The 19350-nt window shown below is 35.6% G+C and overlaps 1 protein-coding gene across 1 annotated transcript in view; it reads left to right on the forward strand.

Annotated features, from left to right (window-relative positions):
* The window catches only part of adamts3 (ADAM metallopeptidase with thrombospondin type 1 motif, 3), a 97113-nt gene that overhangs the window by 9430 nt on the left and 68333 nt on the right, over positions 1–19350 (forward strand). The window contains exon 4 of the mRNA XM_073839532.1: positions 11464–11620. Coding sequence (XP_073695633.1) covers positions 11464–11620 — 157 coding nt within the window. The remainder of the gene's footprint in view (positions 1–11463; positions 11621–19350) is intronic.

The raw sequence follows: 19350 nt of genomic DNA on the forward strand, positions 1-19350 counted from the left end.
AGGATTGCTCATAAGAGTCATTTGTTTGTGAATTGGATTACACTGCTCACGCTATATGTTTATTTGTGCGTGCAGCCTGTGAGACACGTTTTCTCACTAGACGTTATAGTCTAGTTATATGTTGATTCAGTAACCGCTCTGATAGATTCAGTAAGGTCATTCAGTAAATGATTCATTAGACTCATTCAAAGCGAGTCTTCTAGAGCTCATTTGTTTGTGAACTGGACCGCACTGTATATTTGTTTATAGTTTGTGTGTTGCCCATGTGAAGTGTAAATCTTTAGTAAATTCAGTTGTGGTGGAAGGTGCAGGAAACACTGCTGTTATCGCATTCTAGCAAGCATGTACAGTGGAGCTGAAGTTCAGCGAGGAGAAGCGTGCTGTCATAGTCATTTTTTATCAAGTTCAGACACAGTGGCTGCACAGCCTAGATCAAACAGAAGTGCCAGTGACCAAGAAGTGTATGAGACCTGAACTGTCACAAGTGGGTGTACGCTGTTTTAAGAGTAAACACATCTCTGCTCTCTGACATGTCAGGCATACCACTGTGTGTCCCACCCTTTACTCAGTGGATCACTCAGTGTGCCTTGTTCTTAATGCTCTAGGCTCTCATCGTCTGTAACTGCCAGTGTTTAGAGACAAACTGGAAAGTAACAAAAAAGATTTATTGGGCATGCGAATTTAATATGAAGTTGAAGAACGGAATGTTTTAGCCAAAGCAACATGCCTTTTTAACCTTATAACAAAATGTTCTGTCCTTACATGGCTGCTGCAGCAAAAGTGAGTCAAGAATGGTGCGAAGATTTTGCAGATGCACTTGTGTGAAATTCTGTATCCCTATTACACAGATAACAGAAGAGATATCCTTGCTGATACAGTGCCTTACCAGTTAAAGATTTATTTTCTCTCCCTCATGTTTTTCAAACATCTTTGACTTTATGTCTTGATTGACGCAGAACAAAAGTCTGAAGACTGTGCTGGTCCCCTGTCTCATGGCATTGAAAATAATTGGGACTGAAGCTTTTTAAGTTGAAAAAAACCTACCATAAAAGTGGACTACATGACTCATATGTCTTCTGAAGGAACACAAGCTTTGTGTGACAAAGAGACCAACATTTACGTCATTCACTGATAACCTTCCCATCGAGAGCTCTTAAACATTCAAGACAGTCAGCAAGTTAAACTTGAGAGCTGGATCAATTAGAATTATGAATGAATCAGTCGACTCGAAAGAAAGTTTTGTTCATGGATTTGACATTGCTACCTTTCTCATGAAATCTCTTGAGAACTAGGTTGGGTGTTGATGCTTCAAACGAATAAAGACTTCATGTTACTTTAGAAATGTGGACCATTTCATAGCACTTTTATCAGGCTTTTGTGACCTTTTTGAATCTTGAAATCTTTAACCCGTTCTATGAAATACCACCGGAAAGAGCTTCCCCCCCTTTTTTGTTTAACAGAAAAATACATATATGAAACAGAGTAAAGCAAGCTTTCTGCACCATCAGAACTATTAGAAGTTGTTGTTTTTCTATGGAAAGAGCAGCATTGAGTTTCACTCCCTATGTTCAAACTTTGCAAACTCAGGTGAGGCTTTTATTCAGTCCAACACCAGTTTAAACTCAGAAACCATCCATCTGGGAACACAAACATTCTTCCCCAAATATTGGCTGAACTCAGTGACTTCAACTTCAGCATCTCAGCTTGAAATCAGGTAACATTTGGATCATAACCGGCTGTCCTGATTTTAACCGTTACCTCAGTTTTGCTTGTGTTTTTACAGCTAAGGGATTTTAGCCATGTAAAAGAAACTGAATTGCCCCTTCTATGAACCCCCATATTTCTAAATGCACTCAAAATGCACCCAAAATGTTTTAGAGTGCAAATTAACTGGCAGTGGTCCCAAAATATTTCATAACGCTCTGTTTTTGCTGGCAAGACTTCCATTACGCAAAGCATTATCTAAAGCGACAAAGAGAGGCTTGAGAAAGCAGATGCTTCGATATTTTGGATTAGACTCAAATCGCCACTTTACACTTAACAAGACTCTCGTCCTCTCTTGAAAAAGAAAGACCTTTAGTCCATCTCCTCCAGTATGATTTGCTAAGCATTTGCCTGTATATGCTTCAGTTATACAGAAGAGGGCATGTTGGGGATTTAGCATATCCAGAAAAAAAGGTCGCCTTTGATTGAGAAAGAAACCGAGCCAGTTCCTTCCCCCTGAGAAGTGCACTCGTACACAAGAGTTGTATTCACTAATAGTTATTGATGTACTTTGTTGATTCAGCCGAGGACTTGCCTGTTGCAGAGGCTTGACCCCTGAGCTGTTTTGGTATATGGTTTGAGGTTGAGGAGGGGAGGTGTTGGGGGATATGCAGAGGCAACTTATTTCTTTAGGTCTCAGAGGCTAGCAGCTCCAGCCGTGTGTGTTTGGCTGCTTTTATTGATATATTAATATATTTATACATTTTTAATCATGACCAGTTTAAAGCCACATTTTCTGTTGTCATTGCTCTGGACACTGGGGCCTGTTCACCAGCAGCTTGGGTTTTATTTAGAGTTAGCCATGCGGGTCTTGCCACCACTCAAAGTAATGGGTAAATGTTTGCTTTGGGTGCTTTTTCAGAGCGGCACAAAAAGAAACGAATGATTCTGATTTGATTCTCATGTTGTCTTTTCGAATTGAATTTAATATGACGTCACTTACTATTCCCTGTTCTTTTTTGAGTTTCCTTTGGGTTTTGTTAAAAAAAATCACAAACACTGACATACTGTTGGTCCCAAAAAGTAGATTGTGTCAAGTAGCCATTTCAGTTCATTCTCTATGGGAACAGTAGGGGATTGTAGGATTGGACGTGGAACAGGTTTTTAAATTCAGTTTTCACACTTTCATTGTGATTAGGTTGTGGCTGGGATAATAAAAGTGTAATAAATGAATACCTTTGTATATACGCCACACTCTAAAAAATGCTGGGTTAAAAACAACCCAATCGCTGGGTTTGTCCATATTTCACCCAGCGCTGGGTTGTTTTTAACCCAGCATTTCACCCAGTGCAGGCTTTCGAAAGTGTGCTTTGCATTTTTCCTACCGTAATGGCGCATATATATGAAGGCATTATTGACTGTGTTGAAAGCAATTATTGCACTCGCTACTGCACATTTTACAGACACACCCCCAGAGGGACATTTTGAGTGGTATTGATCTGACTTCTTTAGCGTCAGTGGACACATAGGGTAATATGATGTGTGATATGATGTTTTGAGCTAAATGCTCTTTTTTCAGACTACATACAGGTTGCACAATAATAAAGAAATTGAAGAACAGTAAGCTGATGTTTTTTATTTGCCCTCCCTTCATAGTTTGAGCACCTGCAGCAGTATTTTAGATGATTTTCTTTGCCACTTTCCTTTGTTTATTGTTAAATACACCCCAGCGTTGGGTGAAATATGGACAAACCCAGCGATTGGGTTAAATGTTTAACCTAACCATCTGGGTAGTTGTATTTAACTCAACTATTGTTTAAAATGATTGCATGGCTGGCTTAAAATGAACCCAAAATAGGTTGGAAATTAAAATCAGACACATAATTACTAGAGGCATCAGCAATAATCAAAAGGTGCACATTTTTATAAGCAATTAAAAAAAATGTTATTATTTAATTATGTTTTATTCAACTTAACATATTATTAAATGGTAATTTTCAACCTATTTTGGGTTCTTTTTAAGCAAGAAATATAGTCATTTTTAAGCAATAGCTTAACATTTAACCTGACCACTGGTTCAAAACAACCAAATCACTGGCTTTGTCCATATTTCCAACATAGGCTCATTGGAAATATGTGCTTCTATATACAGTACATTTCAACTAAAAAAACATACCTTTATGTATGAATCACTGCAGTTTCCAGATGAAATGAACACTAGAGGCAGTTAAATTCTGACAACTTTTATTTGTTTTCACATAAAGTATGATTTACAGGTACAGAGTTATGATTAATAAAGGCTTATTTTCACACAATTACTTGCAGAATATTATCTTATGACTTCAAAACTGTTTTAACATCCTGCACAATTTGAAAACGGATACCGTAAGCTCCGGAATGAACCCCGTAAAACTATGGTTCGACAAAACAGCTTAAATCCACATTAAAAAAGAGTGAAAATAACACGGCTTCATCAACAAATGTGTTTTTAAATCACTTTTGTATTTGTTAACACTATTGGGTAGGTTTAGGGGTTGGGTTTGGTGTAGGGGATATTTCCAAAACAATAGAGCATTAACCTTTAGCGACACTCCCCGGATATTTGCATTCTGAACAGCCATAATACGTGCGTCAAGCAATGTAATTAAACGCAGCAATACATGCCTGTACCAACATAATAAAAATGTGCCACGGTCATGTATTGAAAGTGTGTTTTAGCACTACTCTCTGGGACATTTCACCTTGAAACTGCGGAACATGCAGTGAGGTGTGTAATTACGGCACTGCAGAAATGTATATAGAGGCACGTATTTTCGTGAGCCTCTTTCCAACACAACAACATTTCAGTATTTTTAAACCTATCATTTTTTGTGTGAAATTTGTTGTCACTTTTTATGTCAAGCTGCTATACAATATGTATTGTGAATGAGCACCAAATAAATTAGCTGGTGTGTGACATACTGTACAAAATTTTTCCAATTGGTAAGCCTTTTTTTTTTTTGGATAAAGATGTATTAGCCATTAAACTTTCTAGTAAGTTCTTCAATACCATCATGTTATGTAGTGACCAGTATGCTTTAGATAGTAGAAATAAAAAAAAGTACTAAAAAGTACAGTACATGGGATTATTATGTTAATTTACTACACGTGACAATTTACTAGTACTTGTGAAATATTTTTGCTTCACTCTGTTTATTTAGAATTTTCTTCCTCAAAATACAGAGATTCCTTTTTTACTCTCTGGGTTAGATGACTTTTGCATTTTTCTCGTTTTTTTTCTCCCAGTGAAAGAAATTAACTGGTGTAACTTTTTAAAAGTTCCTTTTAAAGGAGGGATGAAAATGGCAGGTAATGATGACGAAGGTTTACACACATTTCTAAACCAAACACACCTTTAAACAACATGGCGGGTGAAAGGTAGCAGTGTGTCGGCTGAATCCACGCTTTTTTGAAAGTGGCAGTAGCTTTTTTTAAATAAAGCACGTTCAGACCGGCTCCTTAAGAAGTTTAGACTGGAGTGCCGTCTTAGAAAACTGGACCCCTTCAGCTGAATCCCATATGTTTGTCTTGGCCCATAACTGGTGTCTGCTTGGCGGGCGCTGATGCTGGGGATATTAAACTGATGGAACACAGGACTCTTGATCCCCGTTGAGGGCTGCTGTTTAGGTAAAGGCAAGAGGCTCTGTCCATCCACCTGTGATTGTCCACTCCACATAGCCAGCTAATGGAGCGGTAATAGTGTTGACCACCCCATCCTCCATGTTTCTCACTGGCATTGTCACCTCTGAGATGTGTTTAATGTTTTTAATGAGGGCTGAGAGTAAAAGTGGGTTATTGGGAATGGCAGTAGTTCATTGAACAGGATGAGCTGCGATATTTTCTGACCAGAGTGTCCAACCACAGCCTTGTTATGGAGGAGTTATGGTTTGTTTTCTCTGTAGTCCAGTCAAATGGTTTCTTGGAAGAACATTTCAATGTTAATGTTAATGAAACTGTTTTTATTTTTGTTTCAGCATTCTCTAAAAAGGTTTCCTTGGATACAAAGAGCCTAAGCACTTGTGTATTAGAAAAAAAAGCATTTGCAAAACATAAAATACACTTGTTAAATATTAAAAAAATATAGCACTTTAAATTCTGTCTCGGTCTATTGGACCATTGGTTCTTTACTGTACCATTATTCTGGAGCACATTATGTACAATACCACATTTTAAAAGCCTTGGAAGTTTTTTTTCCCCCAAATTTTTTCAACCTATGATGTTCTTAGGCTGAATCACACTGTCTATTTTTTTCTCCTTCTTTCATCATCCTCTTTAAGAAGTCTTTTCCAAATGTTCACTTCTGAAAATAGTATAAGTTAGGAAACTGGTTTGTTGTTCGTTTAGTTGGCGGAATGGCCATCATAGTAATGCTGGTTAGCCAAGTAAGTCTAGCTAGTTAAATTAGTTCAGAGGTCTGGTGTGATACCAACACTCACCAACAGTGCACCCACATCCAACTTTGCATAACATGACCAACTTTGCTGGTGTTTTGAGCAGGTGTATGGAAAATAATAGTTGAAGGCTTTAATTAAAATCTCCTGGGAGACATATTATGCAGTATTTGTTTCTTTTATCCTTTTTTAAAAACATTTCACAACTTTCTGACCTCCAAAAGTTGGGAAACACCCTAGGCAAAGTTCACAATATCAGCATAAATCCAACATAAATCCTTCTTCAGCATCCTTCCTTTCTTTCCCTAAGCGACTTGCAGTCATTAAAGAACAGCAATAATGTTTTTTTTTTTTTTTTTCGTAATAATGGCCATGTATACCTGTCAGACAGGCTCTTGATGACAGGCTCTGACAGCTGTGGTGCCTGATTATTAGATTAGAGTGACCTTTTCATTTTTTATTATTATTAGGTGACGTTTAGCTTTACTGATTGATTGTCAGTTAAGGTTAGTGTACAACAAATCGATTAGAACATAGTTTGGAGTTTGGAAGTTTGGGGCCCTTTGATTTTGGTATTAATTAAGATATTAGCCTAATATTTCACCTACCTGACCAGAAATGATAAGAACAAACACAGATGCTGTCAGGATTCTTGCCCTGGAAATCATAGCTCAGTTTGGTCAACCACAAACGCCTTTTGTTCCTCAGACAGTTTTTTGCACTGTTTATTATAACTTTTGGCAGTCTATAGTACCCAAAATGTTTTTTCCTGGTGCAACGGATTAGTACAGTCTAAAACATGACAATAATTGACTATTTTCAGCAGCAATAAACCCATCAAAATAAAAGTTTGGTCTAATGTGATTATAGTACTACTACTAATAATACAATTATTTTTAAAACATTATTTTTAAAGGAATATTTACTTGAATTTATGTAGCAGAAAAATGGAAATATACAAAAGAAATAAATAAAATAATATATACATATATTTTTAAATATAATCAATTAATTAGAGATGCTTTTGATTATTAATATTTAATTAAACCATTAAAAAGTAATCCAGAAAATTAATGGAAAACAGAATTTCATAATTTAAATTTATTAGACAAGCTTTTTCATGTAATTAAAACTAAAACAGAAGGGGGAAAAAATGGAATCCAGAAAAAAAAAAGGATTTTGGAAAAAAAATAAAAGATTTTGGGGCAAAAAAACGGAATTAGGAAAAAGGGCCCTAGTATTTGTCTACATTGGCATGCGCTTAAAGGCAGCATCATTTATACGCTTTGGAACAATGCTCTGTTACACTCCACTATCATCATGAAATTATTCTTGCAATAAAAGGGCATTCATTCACTTTCAATTTAAGTGATTAAAGTGCAAAGATACTCCCTCTCTAACAGTCAAACAGCTTGGCTCAGGTGGTCGGTGCAGTGACCTGTGTGTCTGCAGGGAAGAATCATGGGTTTTAAACACGCATGTTTGGCGCATACTGATTCTGTACTCGAGCATGTGCGGTGCACAGCATATTTATTTGCCTGAGGCAGTTTAAAAGCGAGTGGATATGAGTTTTTGTAATAATAAATAATGATCCAGCATTATTGTGATGGAGTGATTTGCATGGAATCTTTAGGAATCTTCTTAACCTTTGGATGCATTTTACAAATTTGTGCCTATAAGCAAAAACTGACTATTAAGGCATAGAGTTCATCAGAAATGGATGGAGGCTACAGGCATGGAGAAAGGTAAACCGTGGGTTCTTGACTGCACAGGATGGCGCTGAGAAAGGGTGGCCAGGTTATGACTAGGAGAGAGTGGACTGAGAGAGAGAGAGCGCTAGTCTTTCAGCACATTCCAAAGCACGGCCTTTGAGAGGCTGTTCTGTGTCCAGGAGGCCGGCTCTGGGGCTGGAGGTAAAACTGAGAGGCTGTTTCAAAAGAGCAAGGAGGTCGGTCCATGCGCACACACTTGAAGTACTGTACATGGGAACACTCACCCACTCACGTGCGAATAGACAAATACACTGTTGAGCATACAAACTCACACTGCAGAAGTGAGCATGTGTACATGTATGATCACACATTGCATGTCAAGATGGTTTGGCGTGATGTCGGTATGATTTCAATGACTTAGCTACATGCTAAAGCACACAGGATGCAACAATATATAGTGAGGTAAAGAAAGACCACTGGTGAAAATGCTTCTGTCTTGCCTTTTTTTGCCTTTTTAAGTATTTTTTGTTTGTTTGTTTGTTTGATATATTTTTATGGCTATGCTAAATTAACAGATAGATTTTAAGTGATATTGTGTAGTAAATAAAACACAAAGAATGTGTTGGCGCCAATAGCCTTGTGGGCAGCGCTCTGGGCGTCCCGTGTTCGAATCTCGACTTCATAACCTTTCCCGATTCCGCCCCCTATCTCTGTCCCACTTCGCTTCCTGTCCTGTTCTTACCTGTCCTATCAAAATAAAGGCAAAACAAAAAAACACAAAGAATGTAGTAGGGATATCATGATTCCTTAATTCAATTGAGTACTTGATAAAAAAAATCCTTGACTGCAATTTACCCGGCAAAAAACGTAAGTAGCGCATTCCACTGATGAGATTCTTGAAATGAAAACAACGTTTAATTCAAATATATGCGCTTTAATTGTTTTTATACAACAGTTCGTTCTGGTTCTCAAATCTGATTGGTTGAGAACCGTGAGATATTGTACTAATAATTTTGTATCACTCCGCTAGCGGAATATGTTTTTTTTTTTTCCGAGTGTCATGGCGGACGCCCAAATTCCGTATCATTTCATAAATATTACTCTTTTTGTGTCACAGAATGTAGTTTTAAGAGGTTTTCAGGCGAGAATGTACTTGTTTATAGTTCAAATATGCAGTTTGTTAATTAATAAAGATAACGTCTATTTGAAAATTTGCTTCATCGTTTTCTTACGTGTGAGATCCATATCATCTCGTTTTGATGCCTGTTGTTGTTGTTATTTATTAAATATTACTCAATAAATAAAAATTTATATAAACTATATTTTAAAGAATGTATTCAATAATGGTGTTTAGTATAGTATTGAGAAACGTGCATGTATTCATGATAGTGATATTAGTTACATTGTTCCGCCATTAGATGGCGACAAGGGACCGTTTTATGAGTGAGCAGTTAAAAGTGACTTTGGGACTTTAGCGGAAGTTATTTTAGGCTTCAACAATAGCTTGACACAGCGAATAAATGCACTGAGCAGCAAAATCACCTTAAACAGATGAACGGATATTAATATTTTCTTCAGTAAACATTCAAACTAATGTCATATCATCATGAATATGAATAATCATATGCAGGCACGTTAATCACTTGCTCAGTTCATCTGTTTCTCATAATACTCATACATGATACAGTGAGGTTTTAATACAGTAATACAATAGGCTTTCAGTAAAGCAACTCAACGTTCCTTCATTACTAGTTCTAAAGTGACGTTTTGGAATTAGCAACGGAGCTTATGTTCAGCTGATCAACCGTCAAACTTTGATTTGAATCTGTGGCAGAAGGAAGTAGTTAGCACAAAAGAGGGCTTTTAAAGACACTCCGTTGTTATTTTGTTTATGTATTTACACATTCGTGCATATCGAACTGTTGTATAAACGCAATATCACACGAGTAGACTTGAGATATGGCTGTATATCGGCACTCTGTGATTACCTACGGCGAATCACAACCGTGCCGATATACAGCCATACCTCAATTCTACTCGTGTGATATTGCTCATATACTGCATGCTATGGCATCTCAAACTCCATCTCTGCATATTTCTGTAGGTTGGGGTTTATTATAACTGTCATTTGGGAATGTAACTTGTGCCATTTCATCAGATTTGTAAGGTAATTCATCTGTAAACCTACTCAAACAAAGAAGAAAACATCAATATCTTTCTCAAGTTGCAAACTATTCATTGCGATTTCGAAATTGCCAAATATTAAAGATTAAGTGGACATTTGAATTAAATGTTGTTTAGTCAATATTAGGATTAGATTGCGCAGTAAAGTATAAAACAACCGTCAGGCTGTTGGTGCCCCCTTCAGGGATTTGATATAATGCGTAATGTACATTAGTTCTATTGCTTATAATACATTATGGATTTTTACAGTTTTGTTCAATAAAACCATATGATTACTTGCTTTTGATACTAGTTTTGATACTAGTTTTGATTTAAGCTAATTATTATTGCCTCATTGCTGTTAAATATGTATTTTAAATCATTTTTATTACCACAAAAAAATGAATTATAATTATCAGATTACTCAGTTAATCATCAGAATAATCGAGTGAAAATAATCCATTAGTGACAGCCCTAGAATGGAGTAATATGAAGTAAGGTCAAAAAAGTGCTGCTAATGATCATTTTTATTATAGTATCAGTATTGCAATTTGAGAGAAAAGTTGAATTGTTAAAATATTTTTAATTCATTGAAGCTTTCTTTTTAATTATATATTATAATATTTCACAATCTTAAAACTTTGTTTTTCTATTAGATATTTCAGTATTTCCAGGTCTAAATTATCCCCACTTTGTTGATTTCTGAATAATTTTGCACAATAATTAGGCTGTGTGATACGTGAGTGCGTCAGACTCATTAAGGAAATAAGTCAGGGGATATCTAATTAGTTTATCGAGTTATGCAGGAAAAACTAATTTTGCTTACAACTGTGTGCGTTTGTATCCTATTTTTGAATTAAACATGCCTTTGATTTCGAAACTAATAGGAGGCTGAGACGAAAGCAGAGAGGAGATTCAAACCTCTGATTATTCACTGACAAATGCATCAAACATTAAACTCTCTCTGGTGTTTTCATTTGTTATCGGGGCGTCCAGAAAATATTTGGTTGTGAATGCACACACTGGACTGTGTTTTATCAGCACAATTCAATATAATTTTTATGAGGCTGAAAAATGTATGATATGTTGCTTTACTTTGAGTAGAAGGAATGTTTGGAGGTGAGCCATGTGTTTTGTACCTGTTAATATGTTGTGACTCTTACCATATGTTAGGCGAAAAGATAATAGCAAATGAGGGGATGAGGGTTAGGTGATAAATAGAGCATCTGCCCTTCCAACAAGACCATATGATGTGTTTTGGCAGGGGCCTTGCATTTGGTGAGATTTATTGTCGCTGTTGTAATGACACCTACATTTATGAACATATTTCATTTGTGCTGTCAAATCTGTCATAGTTATTTATAGGTTTATTCTCTAGAAAGGTCTTTGGTTAGAGAGACTTCAATTTCACCTTTATTTCTGTCAACAGTTGTTCTTATTTTTGTTCTCCCAAGGCTGGTATGATTCGAACTGAATCCGATGAGTACTTCATTGAGCCTCTGGAGCGAGGAACACAGGAACACGAGGAGAGGGGTAGAGTGCATGTGGTGTATCGAAGGTCTGCAGTATTGAAAGCGCCTTCAGACATCTCCTTGGATTACCAGCCGATTGGTACGTACCGCTGGATTATTGAAGTCTTGTGTGCATCTGATGATTCCAGCCTTGCCCATTTCCTTTGTGTGCCTTAGGCTTGGGATTTTTCACAGCCTTGTGTTGTAAATCATTTAATGTTTCATTTGTCTGAAATCAGACAAGGAACCAGTGAACCATTGTTGCTGTTCATTGATGAATTGATAAATGTAATTAACAGTCAACATTGTAACAAAGGCCTTAGTTCAGGGGTCAGCAACCTTTCTGACATAAATGTCATTTTTGCACATTAGCAATCACTTGCTATACACACCTTACACACAAGCCCCCCTTCCCAATCTCTAAGTATAATGTGGTTTGCAACAGAATCATTAGTCAACTAAAACTAAAAGCATCAAAAATGTGCTTCTTAACATATAAATAAATAATAAAATAAAGTATAAAAAACTTTAAAAAGTCAACTTGACAAAGCAACTCATTGACTTGATGTACTAAAATATCTATAACTTAAAAAAAATACATATTTGAAAACGTGTACTACGAGTATACTACAAATACAGTTGCATATTATAGCCTGCGATTGTGCTTTTGGTATTTTTTTGCAATTGTGCTAAACTAGTGTACTTAAAGTCTGCTAAATTGCTAATTTTGTACTTAATGCACTTTAATGGTGCTAAAGTAGTGTTGAAGTAAATATAAACTTATATATAAGTATTAGGGCCGGGACTTTAACGCGTTAATTTAGATTAATTAATTACACAAAAATAACGCGTTAAATTTTTTTAACGCATTTTAATCGGACTTAGTTTTGCACCGTGGAACGTTTCTCACTGGATGAGATTCGGCGGACCGATTATACTGGAGCACCAACTAGCGTTCAGACAAGCTGCGTCCGTCCTAGTAACGCACCTAACGCATCTAGTTTGACTCATGTACGTTGAAGCTGCCAACGCTTGCTTTTTGGTGCGTTCACACCGCACACGTCAGGCAACGCTCCCAACGCATCTAGTTTTTTGCACACTTCCCCTGAATAAACCATGGCAAACTATTGGGACTGGACATTTTGGAATCCTCTCATGACCATGTTTCGCTAGCTAACGAAATGGGAAATAATTACGTTGAGAAAAGATTTGACATCCCGATCTCTTCAGCGATCTTCATCCAAGCAAGTTCCTTTACATTCCTGTCTTTATACAACAACGAGGACGGATCATACAATTCTCTGCGATTGCAGACGGCTAGAATAAGCTTGTAGCCGTCTGCAATCGCAGAGAATTGTATGTTGTTGTTTTTTTCTGCTCCCGCTTCATTCAAAATACGTGTGGTGACGTCGCTACAGTGAGACACTCTGATTGGTTGACGCACTGCGTCAAGTGCGTCAAGTCTGTCAAAAGTTCAGCTAGCTGAACTTCTGCGTTGCTTGCGTTTGCTGCGTTGACGCTTGAAACGCAGGTAACGCTTGAAAAGTTGACGGATCCAACGGACACAACGCAACGCAGAGCCTCTGACGGACCTCTGACGGACTCAACCATTGACTTTACATGTAATCTTGCCGCAACTGACGCATGACATTTGGGGCGGTGTGAACGCAGCATAATAGTATTGTATGTCCCAAATCGTAGTATGTTTAAAAAAGTATTCCAAAGATTCCCGGATGGTCTACTACTTAACGATCAATGCACACTCTACGGCTAATATTGCCCACAACACACTGCGCCGTGAACGAGGATTCAATTAGAACTACAAACACGCATAAAAAGTGTTAAAAAACTACAAACATGGAGGATATGCGCGACCAACGGACAGGTAGAGAAAGGGGTTTGAGTGATAAATAATCAGTGTGTAACCTGATAAAAATATTTTTTAAATGTTATCCGCGTTATATTCCATGTGCAGCAACATTTATAATGATAGGTTTGGTCATTAACGTTTAAATGCATAATTAAGCAAACACAAGCGCAGAGTTCTCGACATGAAAGACTCGTTAAAGAACGTGCCTCTTAATTTCTCTCTAATACGGTAGGAAATTAAGCTTATGTATTCAGTCATTATTCAATGGTATAATAAAAATCCATATAAAAAAACTTACTTCTCACTGTTCTCAGGTCAAATATTTATATGCGATTAAAATGCGATTAATTTCGATTAATTAATTACAAAGCCTCTAATTAATTAGATTAAATTTTTTAATCGAGTCCCGGCCCTAATAAGTATATTTAATTGTGCTGAAGTGGAACTATTGCAATATACTCCAGGTACACTTTAAATATCTTGCATTTAAAGATAGATATCATTCAAAAATCATACAGTCCTCATCAATAGTGACATTTTTTAAACTTAATAATAAGAAATGTGCATTGTGCACAAGTAGTACTCTAAATAAAGTTTAATTTCAATTTTTATATGAGTAAGTTTTAAGCAATATGTCAGTAGAATTGAACTTTACTTAGTATGAAATAAATGTGTTTTAAATAGATTACTTTTTTATTAGAAACAACTAAATTACTAAAACTTTAACAAAAATTAAAATTAAAGCAGAAAATATAAAAATCAAATCTAATTCAAAATATTAACAAAAATTGTAATAGTAGGCCTATACCAACAATATTGAAATAACACTGATTTGCAATATAAAACAATATATTTATAATTTTATTTTTTATATTTATAACAATATATTATACAGTATATTTTATGATACTGGTAGAATATTGCATGGCTGGAAAGACCTCTCAGCCGAACAAGAAGTAATCAGAAGGACAAGAAGTTACTGTTAATATATATAAATATATATATAAATGTTTTAAGTTGCTGACTTGTTGTTCAGTTCTTTAAAAACTACCCTAGAAAAAAAATAGATTTAAAATTAATTCATTTTATACTATAATTCTAATTCATTTTATAGTATAATTCAAGTCTAATAACATATTTACTAACATATCACTAGAGACTTAATGGTATAAACATTTTTAATTAATCTTTATTTGAAATACTACTTGTGCACAATGCACATTTCTTAATATTTATGCTAAATAAATTTATGTTTTATTGTCATTATTGACGAGGATCATATGATCTTTAAATAATATCTGTATTTAAATGCAAAATATTTATAGTGTACCTAAAGTATACTTGCAATAGTTCCACTATACTTACTACTACTAGTGCTAGTAATTATACTACACTATATTTAGTTGGACTTCAGCACTACGTCCGTACAATTTGCATTTAAGAGTGCATTAAGCACAAAGTCAGTTGTTTTTTCAATATACCAGTTTAGTATACTAAAAGTACAATTGCAGGGTATTGCAATGTAATTTTGCTTTCTATCACATGAATACTGCTTGTCCCTAAATGAATTTAATGGTGCATGTCCTCTTTTGTTGCTTTTGAACGAATAATAGGAAAAGTGTCTGGAGGACATAAATTCTTTTAGAATTAGTTTTTTTTTATAAGCTTTTGAATGAAACAAGGAAAAATGTTTGTTTTGAGCAGATGAATTCATTTATTTTTTTTAGGGTTTTGAATAAATAGTAGAGCTATAAAAAGTGTTTGTTTGGAGCAGATACTATATATTTTTTCCTAGCTTTTGAATGAAACCAGACAAAGGAAAAATGTGTTTGAATGAAGCCAGAAAAAGGATTAAGTTCTTTTATAATTTGTTTTAGCCTTGTAAATGAATAGTTGAGCTAGGAAAAGTGTCCTTTATCATGTTTTGAAAAGTTTTTTTATATTGCCTTTTTCTAAAATACATTCAAATACATCACATATACACTACTGTTTAAAAGTTCGGGATCAGTAAGATTTTTTGTTTTTAAACATTTTTTTTTTTTGCTCATCAAGGCTGCATTTATGATCAAAAATACAGAAAAACATTTAATGTTGTAAAATATTATTACAGTGTAAAATAAAGTTTTTTTCTATTTTATTAAATATTAAAATCTATTTGATTTCTGTGATCAAAAGTTTTCAGCATCATTATTCCAGTCTTCAGTGTCACATGATCCTTCAGAAATCATTCTAATATGCTTATTTATTATCAGTGCTGGAAACAGTTGTATTTTTTGGAACTTGGGATACTTTTTGTCAGGATTCTTTGATGAATAAAAAGTTAAAAAAGAACAGCATTTATTTAAAATAGAAATCTTTTCGACACAATATACACTACTGCTCAAACGTTTTGGTCAGTAAATTTTTATTCTTTCTTTTTTCGAAAGAAATTAATACTTTTATTCAGAAAGGACGTGTTAAATTAAATAAAAAGTGATTTAAATATATGCAGTTGTCTTCTGAAGGATCATGTGAGACTGAAGACTGGAATAATGGCTGATGAAAATTTAGCTTTGCATCACAAGAATAAAATTATATTTTAAAGTACATTAAAAAAAAACCCATCGTTTTATTTTGTAATAACACTCAGCAATATTACTGTTTGTTTTTCTGTTTTTCTGATCTAATACATACAGCCTTGATGAGCATAAGAGACTTCTTTAAAAAGCATTAAAGTCTTACTGATCCCAAACTTTTGAGCGGCAGTGTACATTCATAGCACTTTATAGAAATATAGAGTGTACTAAAGCAGAGTGTGTCTAAAGTCAGACGCTCTTTGTAGGTGGGCCTGCCCATTATTGCAGAACAGCATCTTCTCAACCAGATCACACAGACCTTTTTACAAACCACCATCAGGGCATGTGAATGACTGACAGCACTTTCAATTCACAGGCAACTTTTTTTGTTGAAGTAATTTTATAATCACATTCGAACAGTGGGAAGCTCTGGGAAGCTGAGCCCTTTGTGCGGCCGCGACCTTTTGAGATTTCCTCTCAATTCAGTCGCTTCTAAAGAGTCAAGTGCTTGTGTGGTAGTACCGGTTGCTATGGCGATGTGATGGCATTCCATTGTCCCAGGTGGGAAGCATGCCGTAAGCAGAGATGATTACGCTTTCGCTCCTGTTGCTTAGATAATCACAGCGTGTTACTGATAAGATGAGGAAAGGTTTTCTCTATTCGGCCAGTGGACCTTAAAGTTATTGGCATTATCAAATCTATTCTGAATTTTCACGCACTGCTTATAAAACCTGACAATGTTTAGCTGTATGAAAATTCCGTGAATGACTTATGATCCATTTATGTAGACAAACATCTCTAAAGGTATTAAAGGGATAGTTCATCCAAAAATGTAAATTTACTCTTTAATTTACTCACAGGGTTCTACGCTTACTTTTCTTGTTAGGAGCACAGTCAACATTTCAGGAGCACATTCTGAACAATAATAAAAAAATCTGATAAAAATTAGCCTTCCTATTACAAGGTGATATTTGACTACTTAAAGTGATTTACAGGGGAATTTATTTTAACCTTTGCTTTTACCTTTTACCTTTTCATATGTTTAATGAGGCTCAGAGGATTTAAAGCCCTGATTTATTCATAAAAAATGCTTTTTTCACTTAAAAAAAATGACGTGCCTACTTTTAGGTAAATGAGGCCTATGATTAATCGGATCCAAATAGAAACACGAAACCAGTCCTAAATGAAAGAAAACAAGTTGACGAAAAGAATGAATCCAATATAAAGCATAATGACAGATTTATAAGCAATTGTTTGGAGTCCGGTGACCGGGAACACCACAAGTGTGGCTTTTTGCAATTTTGTGCAAAATAAAAACATTTAAAGGCAAACTTCCTGATTTAACATTAAAGCTAAAAAGATCTGCCAGCAGGTGGCGGCAAGACACTGATTTAATTACTGAATCATATCATTCATTTGATTCGTTTGAACGGCTGGTTCATTCAGGAATAAAGCAAGTGACTGTCTTTATGAATGGGAAATTGAATCATTTCACATTAATAAAAGAAACACAGCTGTGTTTGAGTGGAGATGCGCAGCGGCTCAGTTGTGACTTGTTTCAGACTACTTTTGATGATGAAACTCAGGCAATAGTGTTATAGTCAGACAATGTAAGTCACTTAATAATAACTTCTTGTTTATTTAACTGCTGTATTAAATCAATATCTCATTTACAAACTCCCTTAAAAATTATTAAAAGCTGTCACTCATCTCACAAAGCTCTATTATAATCAACGAAGCTATACTGTACTCTATACTGTCACGTAGAGAAGGAAGGGGTCTGAGTCTAAGTGCGGGGAAGAAGATTTTAATTAAATAAACACAAGTAAACAAACAAACAAAAGGCCAACACGGCACAACACGACTAGAACACAAAGCAAAACAAGAAACACGGTCAAGAGCAAAGATATAAGCACTAAGACAGAACATACACAACAATGCAGCCAGGAAGATGAGTGGGAAATGAGAGTTCTTATAGTCTGTGTGATTGTGAACAGATGTGGGGATGATGAGTGCTAATGACAATGACAGGTGTATACAATCAGGGAAGTGCAGTGCTAGGGAAAGGGAACAGCGACCTCAGGTGGCTGAGGGAAGCCCCACAGCCCAGATCATGACATATACTGCACAATCAATCTCTTATTTACTCTCTCTCTCTACACTTTGTTTATGAAAGGATTCATGAGATATGTCTGTGATACATTACTTAACGTTGCAAAAACATGTAGAAACCTTTGAAGCTGTGTTTGTGCACAAACACAAATATGCTGATCAGGTCAGTCGCACATGGTGCTCCTAAATATTTTTTCATAGTTGCGCATAGTAGTTTCAGCCGCAAATGTGAGTGAAATGGTCGTACTGTAGAGCCCTGGACTCAAGAAGTAGATGCCTTTTTTCTTCAGTAGAACAGTAAAAAAGATTTTTAGCTGAAACCTTAATCCTTGATGAATTATAAAATGCAAGCCAATAGCTGGGTTTCCATCCAAAGTGCGGATTTAATGCATGAAACATTTGTGAATAAGCAATGTTTCCATCCAGCGAGTCAAAGAGAACAAAATCATCACTTCCTGTTAAACTGGCACTAAATATCACTGAGTAGTACTGAGTAGGAGAAGCCATTGAATGTAATAATTTTCTAATATAATAAATTACTTGCGTTTCAGAGTGAGCAGATGACACAATAAATGTGGTTATTGCTTTTGGAGATGGCTGCCTGCTGTTTGGGAACACAGTTGTGTAATGGTGTGTGCACACCAAAAGCGTATTTAATTATTCACGCGAGTAGATTAAGTCAATGCAAAGACACAAATACATGCAATTTCGTGGTGGGCGATGCAAATGACATGCACAATAACGGATAATTCGCATGACACATCCAGTTTGACATGTCTGGTTGTATCAGAAAATGGAGGAATGGATTACGTGTTGATTTTATTCACACAAAAGACAAAAAACATCCTGTGAGTAATCTAGAGCGATTGGTGTGCACACAGCATAAGGCAGTTCTGGGAGGCAATTATAAAGAAATACTTTGACGACAGATTTGCTCGGGCATTTAAGAATGACCATAAAAACATTTCAGATGCTGTGCAATGAGATGGGTCCGTTGGTTAACCAGTTTATGCAGCATGGAATAATTTATTCAGCAAATGCATTTCCATCTCCCGTTGTTTGCATTAACTATTTTTTCAAAAAACCACCTAAAACGAGGGTAAAAACTTCTTTTTCAAATTTCTGATGCGAAACTTCAAAAGGTGCATTAACAAACAGGGTGATGGACACATCGCTAATGGGTACTATCACTTTGAAAGTCAAAAAAGCATAAATAGGCAAGACAAAATTATTACCGGTGGCTCCTGACAATATATAGAGTTCTAATAAAGCAAAACGATTGTTAACATTGTT

This window comes from Garra rufa, chromosome 5 (assembly GCF_049309525.1).
Source record: "Garra rufa chromosome 5, GarRuf1.0, whole genome shotgun sequence".
Lineage (NCBI taxonomy): Eukaryota > Metazoa > Chordata > Actinopteri > Cypriniformes > Cyprinidae > Garra > Garra rufa.